The sequence below is a fragment of the Esox lucius genome, chromosome 1 (genome assembly GCF_011004845.1).
Source record: "Esox lucius isolate fEsoLuc1 chromosome 1, fEsoLuc1.pri, whole genome shotgun sequence".
Lineage (NCBI taxonomy): Eukaryota > Metazoa > Chordata > Actinopteri > Esociformes > Esocidae > Esox > Esox lucius.
Genome location: NC_047569.1, coordinates 35,075,194 through 35,085,391, shown reverse-complemented (window position 1 = coordinate 35,085,391; position 10,198 = coordinate 35,075,194). Strand labels below are relative to the sequence as shown.

At 43.5% G+C, this 10,198-nt stretch overlaps 2 protein-coding genes across 4 annotated transcripts in view; one reads left to right on the top strand and one right to left on the bottom strand.

Moving 5' to 3' along the window:
• Window positions 1-180: 180 nt before the first annotated feature.
• On the bottom strand, window positions 181-1,803 carry zgc:162608 (uncharacterized protein LOC100037332 homolog). Its single transcript, XM_010871577.4, has 3 exons — window positions 1,618-1,803; window positions 1,358-1,457; window positions 181-1,221 (listed from the first exon to the last, which is right to left on the bottom strand). The coding sequence occupies exons 1-3, from the start codon at window positions 1,664-1,666 to the stop codon at window positions 432-434; spliced, it is 939 nt and encodes a 312-aa protein (XP_010869879.2). The 5' UTR covers window positions 1,667-1,803; the 3' UTR covers window positions 181-431.
• si:dkey-103g5.4 overlaps window positions 1,026-10,198 on the top strand; it is a 39,074-nt gene continuing 29,901 nt past the window's right edge. The window contains exons 1-8 of one of the 3 annotated variants that reach the window (XM_013133519.4): window positions 1,026-1,113; window positions 4,200-4,401; window positions 5,408-5,489; window positions 6,933-7,177; window positions 7,348-7,571; window positions 8,055-8,210; window positions 9,307-9,486; window positions 10,075-10,198. In XM_013133519.4, coding sequence (XP_012988973.4) covers window positions 7,033-7,177; window positions 7,348-7,571; window positions 8,055-8,210; window positions 9,307-9,486; window positions 10,075-10,198 — 829 coding nt within the window. In that variant the 5' untranslated portion in view covers window positions 1,026-1,113; window positions 4,200-4,401; window positions 5,408-5,489; window positions 6,933-7,032. Of the gene's footprint in view, window positions 1,114-2,296; window positions 2,615-4,199; window positions 4,402-5,407; window positions 5,490-6,932; window positions 7,178-7,347; window positions 7,572-8,054; window positions 8,211-9,306; window positions 9,487-10,074 lie in introns of those variants that run through there. The other 2 variants (XM_020050556.3, XM_020050551.3) reach the window with 2 other exon arrangements.

Below are 10,198 nucleotides of genomic sequence, written 5' to 3'. Positions count from 1 at the left end.
AAAATTGATTGTTAAGCTAAGATAGGTGAGTTAAGCAAACCCCATTTTTCTGTTCCTTCTCACATGTTTTGGTTTGAATTAGGATGAATTCCATGTTCTTTAGAATGAAGTAAAATATCCTAATGTGATCAGGTGGTAACAGTACATGTGATTTACATTCTGTAAACGGAGCCCAAGCCGCTTTATTTACAATTGAAATACACTGCCTTCTAAACAACATATGCATGAAATACACACAACAATGGAAACCTCATAAATATACATGGATTACTTACTGTACTGTATATACAACTGCAAAGCACTCCGAATACCGTGTACAAGCGCAAAGTGCAAAAACAGTAAGTTCAAATGTACTCTGCAATGGAAACAATGTGTTTTCTCCATTCCTCTCTCTTTCTCTCTCTATGCTGGGATAAGTGCTCTGCTTTGCTTTACTGCACGGTTTGCAAAATGTCCTGGAGGACCGCACTAAGTTTGGCGGAAAAGTCCTCCTCCAACAAGCCCAGGGGTTGTAGGGTAGGTGACTCACTTTGGCTCTGAGTCTGTAACTCCCGTCCAAGAAGGTGCTTCTTGATTTTGGCGTGGAACAACCGGTCCTGTGAGGCAGCGCTCTGGCAGAACTGCTCCAAGCTGGTGGACACCTCGGCCCTAATGGGCTGCGGGACCAGTAGGAGACTAGCCAACTTTGCTTTTAGCACCCCCGCCCTGCCTCGGACCTCCAGACTAAACGCCTGCGCCTCCTGCTCAAGGCGAATGTTCGCATCCTGCCAGAAGACCCCTTCGTCACTACCCTTGAGCTCCTCAATCATGTTGGACGTCTTGGTTTTAAAGTCCCGGATGACTGATGTCGTTTTTGCGCTGCTGTCGTCCAGAGTCTGGCTCATACCCCTCACGGCCTCCGGGTACAGTGCGGTTTCAGCTGCCCCCTGTCTCACAGCCACCTCCAACTCCTGGAGGTGGAGCCTGAGTTGGCCACACAGCTCCTGGCTGTTGTCGTTCACAGTACTCTGGAGCTGCTCGGTCAAGGCAGCGAGGCGTTCTCCCATGCGGGCCAGGGTGGACTCACTGGACCCCGGGTGGACAGGATACAGGGAGAGCCTTTCCCTCAACTCGGTGAGTTCCTGGCGAAGGCGGGCGTGCAGTCTCTCTGACTCAAGGGTCAGCTTATGCCCGATCTCGCTCACCAGAGGGCTGTCCTTCACATGGCTCTTCCAAATCCCACTGTTAACATAAAGGACCATGTCGATTACCTTTATAAGTCTGTTTTAAGGCAATTACAGATCTTATAAGACAGTTTAGAATATTTTTATGAGGAGAGGGTTATTTTAAGACTGTCATATAGTTTTTGAGGACTTACTTGACATCTTTGCTCATGTCTGTCTTCTCATGAACCTCATTGTTTGTTAGGTCCTGTTGGGTCTGTGATGCTTCTCGGTTGGTATGGTAGAGTGGGTATGCTACAATAGAAGACAGGACAAACACCATTAATAAATTAAATAATATTTTCCAAGAATGCTATTCTCTCCAAAAACATAATTGCTATGAAAAGCTCAATACCATTTGACAAAAGATGCGATCATGTTTCAACTGGATAGGAAAGAAAGTATGCCTACAAACCTGTTGTCATCAGTAATGACAGGGCAAAGATAACTACTTTGAGGAGCATGTTTTTTTTCTTCAGACTGAGGAGAAACAGGAAAATGTATCAGAATTGTCCACAGTGACATTCAGACTAAATAAGACGAAGAAAGGTGAAGATCGCTAAGTAAGCAAGTGTTTAGCTTTGTACTAGAAGCGGCTGAATGATTCGTCATCAAGACCCTTTTTATAAAGGGACGATTCACTATCAGAGGCTGTCCTTAACTCTGCCTGTGTCAACACACAACACGTGGAGGGTCATGTTGATAAGGAATAGCGCCCCACTCATCGCACAAGAACATTCACACTTAACAGACTCCACAATTCCCAACATTCCTTGATTCCTTGAAAGCAGGAGTTCCCAACCTAGGTAGTGCGCCACCAATTTAATGCGTTAGTGCTTCAAGGGACGGTATTATTTAGGTCAGAAAGAAGTTGTAACCCGCCAGAAGATGCTACGGACGCACAAGGGAATGTCTAAGGGCTTTCTTGGTAACACTGCTTAGCCACAATTTTATCAGGAAATGTTTTCAAATATGGTAAAGGGGTTCCTGAGACTGGAGTCATCAGCTGGTGAGCTTGGCCTAAAACTAAGTTCATTCGGTTCATTCTAGATAAGTGTCTCAGATTGCAGTCTAGATTTTGGCTTAAAAGCTGTCTGGGAGAGACAGAGCATGAAGCTGCTTTGCCCAAAGTACAGATTACACTGACGTAGGCATATGCCCATGTCAAAAACACTATCTGCTCCCCTCCATCAAAACAATGTTATTATCTATTATCAGGGTTATTATCTACGGCTCCTGGTTGGAGGATTCGGACTAGTATTCTAAACGCTTCTGGACAGAGGCGTCGCTAGAATCACAATACATTCAGGGCTTAGCCCACCCCCTCCCCCCGCCCCGCCCGGGACAGAAAGTACAGGGTTTTGGACGACGCCACTGCTTCTGGAACACCCAATGGAATGCTGAAGATCATGGTGGGTGTAGAGTGGAGGCACTATGCTACATTCACACACTAGTGTTATTATTTCTGGCAGGAAACACAATGTACCCAGCAAACCAACATCTGTTCTTTAAAAGTTCTCAGTACTTTTTTTTTAGGTAACAAAAAAGGATGATTTCAAAATTCCATGGATGATTATGCACATTTACAAAATAAATTCCAAAAAGGTTGTTTGTGGAAGGATGATTAACTGTTTGAATCTGATTAAAAAAAATTGGCAGAAAATATTCCTTTGTTAGGAACATTTTCAAACCGCTTAAAACCATTAACAAAATAAGTTGGGCTCACCAGTTATAACTGTTTTTGGAAGAATTGTTTTTCTTTTTTCTTTTTGTTAGGGAAGGATCATTTGGAAGGCAAACATGGTTCTATGTAGAATCATATATAAAAGTACCCAGCATGCACTATAGCAGGGGTCAATTTAGAATTCTTTGGTTTAATGCATGAAAAGAATCACATCATCAATCATATACAGCTACAGTAATAGTGAAGTAATACTGTTTCACAGTATTTATTCACCCCAAATGTAGTTTAAATGAACAAAAAAAGGGTATCCCACCAAACAACAGACGTTGCACCCTCCAGCACATCCATAAAATATGTGATTGGATGCCGAGGCCAAACCTGATATCATTTCCTGGTTGCAAAAATTCTTCACCGTTCACCAAATTGCTGTTCTGAAAAAAACAATTACTGAAGAGCTTTGGAAATCATTGTTCTGCCATAATCGCTCTAAGCTACATTATTAAATACGAAAGCAATACTCTACAGCAATTGGATTGGGGGGGAATTGTTTTTAATGTCAGTTATTTTTGCTGCAGTTAACTTAGCCTCCATGTGGAGAAGACATTCTTTGCATTGCTCATTTAACAATTTCACTCTGGGCAGATTCCAGTATGAATTGTCCAGTTTTTGCAAGCCAGGATGGAATGACATAAAGAGGCTCGACAGAAACCAGGAGGTGCCAGATCCACTGTGTTAAGAGTCATATTTGGTAAAGCATGCTGGTGAATAATAACGTCAAAAGGGTTAAAGGCTAACAAGGCTGGCCATCACAGTGTTAGATAAAAACTCTTACTTACGCTCTAGGAATGTTTCCCGGTTTGCCGGGTATGCTACAGTTCAACCCACATATTCACAAGTCCATAAAAAAGTCCATGAAACAATGCCTTCTGGCATACAACTAATGCATTTGGAATATTTAAATGCAACAAGCACCAGATATGCAAGCATACTCTGTACAATACTGTGCATCCCCTCAGGTTTGTTTAAGACTTGGGGACATTGAAGAAAACCCTCATGTTATATCTTGCATTGTGTGTATGTGTATGTGAGCTGTATTTAATTTTTTTTGACACTGATCACAGAGATAACTATTAATGACTGAACAGATTCAATATACTGCACTCAAATGAATAGCTTTCACCATTCCTATCTTACACACTCAAGATTTGAATGTGACTGTACGTCGACTTTGTGATTATTCATATTCTCGTTATGATGCGTGGGCAACTCAGAGGCTAATGGGCGTATGTTGTTTCCTTTTGAATGTCATATAGCAGGCGACTGAGACAAGCAGCTGCTGTGCGGTCCTTGACGTTTCCTGTCTGACCTGCTGAAGTTCTCTGCTGGCTGGGCTCCCCAACATATCCAGAATGCTGCAGCCCACCTGGTGTTCATCCTTCCCATGCTATCCGATGTCACCCGACTCCTCTGCACATTCCACTCCCATCAACTAAACCTGTTTTAACTGAGTTCCTGGTGATTTAACATATTGCCATGTAAACAAATGTATAAAATAAACAGAAATTCTAATAACTATAATTACCACGATAGCTTTAATTTGGATTTTCCCTTTTTACAAACATAGGAGTAAAAATAGCTGATATTTTGTTTGGGTCAAACCCTTGGCCTAAGGGAGGTTGAATGAACTGACTCATGAATTCCATGTTAAAGACGGACAGGGGGTCCTACACACAGACGCAACATGAGTTTGAATATAAATAAAAATTACACACAAGGGGGCTGTAAATATGGGCTTTGTTTACCCTGGCCAGAGAGACAAGGCGCACAGTTGGCTAGGGTGTACAGAGCTGCGGTCAGTAGCCTGCAGTTGTTCAGACAGAAAACTTATTTTGTTTCCATGCAGTACAGCATGTGAAAGCACTGATGTTTAGTTTTAGGCCGATTCATTTTTCTTGAGAGTTTATGCCTGGTTTTGTTAGGAAAGCACCTGAAAAGTTTTTTTTTTTTATAGACTATCTAAAACAATTCCACATGTATGTGAAAGGTCACCACAACCTTAGGTAACTAGCTAGTTGTCACCGACAGGACATAGTCCACTGCTTCTGTGGTGTAGGCTGTTTTAGGTACACAAAGTTCATTATTTTAATATCAATAACAATCCAGAATGTGACAAAAACACATTCCTGATCTCCCAGAAGTCTCTGCCCTTCTTTTTCCTTGGAATTGAGATTTATTCTAAGTTGACATATGGAATTATTTCAAGATATACCATAAATCATTTGATATGGAGTTTTAGGACCTACATAGATATCCTCCATTACACAAAAAACATGATCTATGGTATTGCCATAGAATATTCCATTTGGTAACTTAGTACAGGTAGCAAATTAAGTAAAAAATAAGGGAAAATACATTAGAGATATTCTTTAATGATTTGGATTTTTGCCATCTGTAATGTGGGAATTCTAAAGGATCTAGTAGACAGTTTATAGCATCAACTAAACTGATTTGGGTCTTGCAGGGGTGTTGCCTGGTGCCTGCCACAGAACAGTTATGCTGCTGAACAGTTTTCCATCAGGGCGTGGTTTCCCAGTGCTTAGAAGGTAAGAACAGGGATGGTGGGCCATGAAACCACACAGGCGTTGTGGCCACTTCCGAATACGCTTAAACTCTTGTTGTGTAGTCGCCATGGCGTTGGGGATTTCAACGTTTCTCCATTGGTCAGGAGACGTGAGCTTAAGAATCAATATAATTTGGTTTGTTGCAGGACTCGCATAACGAGGGTGTAGCACTGTCTTGTCCAGAGTTAGGGTCAACTCTGTTGGAAGGAGTTTCAGGGCTGCTTCTTGGGGACCATAGGTGACCTAGCCAGCACAAAAGGAGTTGTAGGCCTGATCTTTCTGATCCCCAATTCTCAGGTAAGCCACATTCCAAGGCTGGCACAGAGGACAGGTACTCAAGATTTGTACCATCTGGGTATCTGGATGTGGTACAGACCGGGGAGCTTGTTTTCTCACCCCAACCTGGACTTTGGTGATGTAATTCACAGGCATTCCACAGAAAACAACTTATTTACAAGTAAATAAAGAGCTGGGCTTTGGAAGATACATCACACTAGTCAGTTCTAACATCTACACCTCCTTCTGATGTCATTCCTCTCAGTTCTCTGCTGCCAATGACTGGAACAAATTGATTAAGACTCTAAGACTTGACACTATTATCAGTCCTAACTCCTTCAAAGACAAATTGTCTGAGATGCAATCTGATTAAGTATGAGATGGCAATGTGATGTGCTGATTGGAGTTACAGATAGTGAAAGGGTACATTGTATTTATCCTATTCTGTCTCCTCTTGTGGGACCCGGTTGTGGGACCCACTTGACACACAGAGCACACAACACACATAACACAAATAACACACATCACACGTAATAAACAACACACATAACACATATAACACACACACCCTTGTATTGTATACTTTGATTCAACAAATAATTGTTGCCCTGCTTTTGATTCCCTGTTTGTGTTCATTATTTTTGGGGGGATAAGTAGTATTGATTTTTGCATGTTCACATATGCGTAGGCTATGTAGACTATTAGATAAAGGCCTGGAAAGGACTGTTATCTCTTCGTTTGATGAGGAAGCAAAGGGTGAGGTGTTATCTTGGATATTGAACACAAACTGGCAGCATTTCAGTACAGAGAACAAAGTTTGACGCGACTGGATAAGCAGGAAAACACACAGCGTTCGTTCGTCACAACCAATGTTTGACCTGGAAACATTTCAGACAAAAACCCCACTGCAAAACAGTTGGTTTGTTTTGCACATCCAATGCAAATAAATAGTACATTCCCTGAACTTTGGGAGAATTGCAATAAACCATAAAGCAGAGTTGCGACAAATGTGCCCTGAGAGCCAAATCACTAACGCTTGAATAATCAGTTCCATGGTGGAACTGACCTGAATGAAGCTTGTAATGGGACCTGGATGCATTGGACAGTCACTTTCAACCCACCAGCCTATCGTGTTACCTCACCCCTCAGGCCCCATCAATGATTCAGCAGACCAGAGAAAGTGCTGGTCTCCTGTCTCCAACTGGTCCACATCAAGCGGGACAGTAGAAGCAGGACTGTGGGGAGTGGGATGATGATGCTTGGGACGTCGGGCAACTACTGGTGCCTTACCCAGCTGCTCTGGTGCCTGTATTTCATTGGGAAAGAACACACCGCCCGTGGCCACAACAAAACCCAGGAAACCAGTAGAGTGGGTGGGTTATTTTGTGAGCAAGGTAGGTTGCCTGGTTTTGTCTGCATGCTTTCATACACAAATGTGTACCTGGATGTTGAGAAGAATCAATGAGAAGTATGACGCTGTGGTGTTATAACTCCGGGCGGAGTTATGTCACTTTTCTGACCTCACATCAAACCCATGGTGGCCTGGTGCCTCGGGGTAAAACAGGATACTACTGCCCAGAGGGAAGTCCCACAGCGATGCCTTGTCCCAGGGGTACGTTTGGGCCATCCACCGAGGCCACATCCATCCACGGCTGTCTCAGCTGCCCTACAAACCACTACTGCCCGCGGCCAGCCCTGCCCTCCGGCCTGCCCTGTGGAGCCCGGGCACAGCAACCCCTACCAGGCCAGGACAGATGTGTCTGTTTGGGGGAAGGACAAACCTTCCAGGTGTGCCTTTCTGCGTTTTTGTCGATGTCATGTGTATTTGTGAGTGTGTCTGTGCGTACGTGTGTGCATGTGTGTGCGCGCGTGTGTGCGTGCGCGTGCGTGTGCATACCTGCTCATAGGATTGCCCTTCCTCTATGTTTAATAATATGTATCAGTGGCTCGGTTCTATCAGTGTGTTGTGGTATCAAGCACCCAGGTTGAATGCAGTAACAGTATACACAATGTATCTTGCTTCATGGGTCCAGTTCGTAGCCGGCGGCTCAGAACGTTTCATATCAAGTTTCAATGCGGCGGGACTCTAGTTTCCAGACATGTAGGTCAACCAGTGACTGTTGGACCTTTCTCTCAGCAGCTCATGTTCAGAAGGGAAATTACTCTAGATACACAGAATGACTTTTAGGCATTGAAGATTGGGTGTTGAACTGAATGGCATTGTAGGATCTAATTATGTGTGTGTGTGTGTGTGTGTGTGCCCTAATGTAGGCCAGTGATGGGCAGTGCACCTGTGCCCTAGGTTACCAGGGTCAAGGGGACACCTGTTTGCAAAGTGTATATGACATCTGCAAAGATGGAAGAGCGAGGACACAACATGGAGTCTGTCTGGACAGGCAGCAGTGGGCACAGCACTGTACCCAGCAGGTTAGAACAACACAACACAACCCACAGGTTAGAACAACACAACCCAGCAGGTTAGAACAACACAACCCAGCAGGTTAGAACAACACAACACAACCCAGCAGGTTAGAACAACACAACCCAGCAGGTTAGAACAACACATCACAACCCAGCAGGTTAGAACAACACATCACAACACAGCAGGTTAGAACAACACATCACAACCCAACAGGTTAGAACAACACAACACAACAGGTTAGAACAACACAACACAGCAGGTTTGTAATGTTGGCTCCTCTCTGGCCTGGGACATCCACTGTGGCTCTCTGACCAATCACATTACTTCCCCTGTGGTGTGTTTTTGCCAGGTTGAATCCAGCTTCTTCCACAAAGATGAATTTATGTGCTGTTTGACTTCAATATCCATTATTCTCAAAAAAGACAGTAAATCCATAGTTTTACAGAACTTTACATTATGTGTAAATGTATAAATACCCTGTTTGGTTGTTAAACAGACATTACCTGGATATATTGATACTCTAGTTCTTTCACACATTCACCATTTCTCTCATAGGGCACAGTGTACAACACTTGGGTCGTTTTTCACCTGAAACTGCAATCAACTGCGTTAGGATTGACTAAATATTCTAACATTATTAACATTTTGTAACAAATATCAAACATTTTCCTTATATTTCAATTGGGTTACTCCAGAAATGCACACCAGTTGCATTCTGTTTTGAATGTGTTTTTAACCGTTTTGATAACAGTGTGTGAGCATTTGAGAAAACGTGCTGTGAATATATTGTTTTGTTGGTGGTTGAGTTTGAATGAGAAAAGAGTTCATGGATTTTGGGGAATGTGTTCATTGAATGGATTTTGTGTGAAAGAAATGAGAAATGTTTCAGTTTGGTTCACGTACACTTCCGTTTTGCTACTGTAACTTCTGTATTGTTTGATGCTTGTAAACTGTAATACCTTTCCTATAGGAACTTATCACAGGTGGATGTCTACTCTGAACTAATCCAACAACATCTAGCCTTGTTTCCCCTGACTGGATGGGACTCAGTCCTTCCCTTCGGTCCATATACCAACAGATCCCACGTGTTCCCTCCCCCAGGTGTGTCTGTCTCCAGAGGACTACCAGGGCTTTGATGGACCTCTGGGCCTGTGTCTGTGCAGAGAGCCCCCAGAGAGAGCGGTGTGTGGGGCCTGGTGTAGGAGTGGACCCACGCAGGCGCTGCATTTAATGTGCGCTGCTGGAGACTTGCAACTGGTGTACAGCAACTCTGAAGGCCAGGTGAGCCGTTACGATTTTAGCACGTGTGGGAAAGAGTTGGACAACAGGCACGTGCTCACACACAAAGTGCCAAGCAAACCTCACACACACACGCACGCGCGGAAACAAGCAACCAATAGCCAATTCCAGGTCAACAGCGCCTAAGAACACTTGATACTTTTCTAGTTATTCCAGAAAAATGCACAGGACCACTTCATGACAAATGTATAATGTATAATGTCTGACATGGCACTGAATAATGTTAGAGAATGCACTGAATAATGTCAGAGAATGCACTGAATAATGTCAGATAATGCACTAAATGATGTCAGACAATCCACTGAATAATGTCAGAGAATGCACTGAATAATGTCAGAGAATGCACTGAATAATGTCAGATAATGCACTAAATGATGTCAGACAATCCACTGAATAATGTCAGACAATCCACTGAATAATGTCAGACAATGCACTGAATAGTGTCAGATAATGCACAAAATAATGTCCGACAATGCAGTGAATAAACGTGGATATCATCTACTCCGGTTAGACTCAGACAGCCGAGGAACACTCTGACCCAGTGGTGAGACCCAGTGTTTTCTCTATTAGGTGATCATCTCAGCGGTTGCGCTGCTGGACAGAGTGTTCAAACGCTGGGACTCCCAGGAGGCCTTGCGGTGTGATGCCCATCGCCACGGCATGTCCCTTCCTGTGTACACAGTGCGGACAAGTG

Coding starts and splice junctions, on each gene's coding strand:
- zgc:162608 (XM_010871577.4), bottom strand. CDS start 1,666: ATGCTCCTCAAAGTAGTTATCTTTGCCCTGTCATTACTGATGACAACA. Junction 1,458..1,617: donor GTCATTACTGATGACAACAG/GTTTGTAGGCAT, acceptor CTTCTATTGTAG/CATACCCACTCTACCATACC. Junction 1,222..1,357: donor GACATGAGCAAAGATGTCAA/GTAAGTCCTCAA, acceptor TTATGTTAACAG/TGGGATTTGGAAGAGCCATG.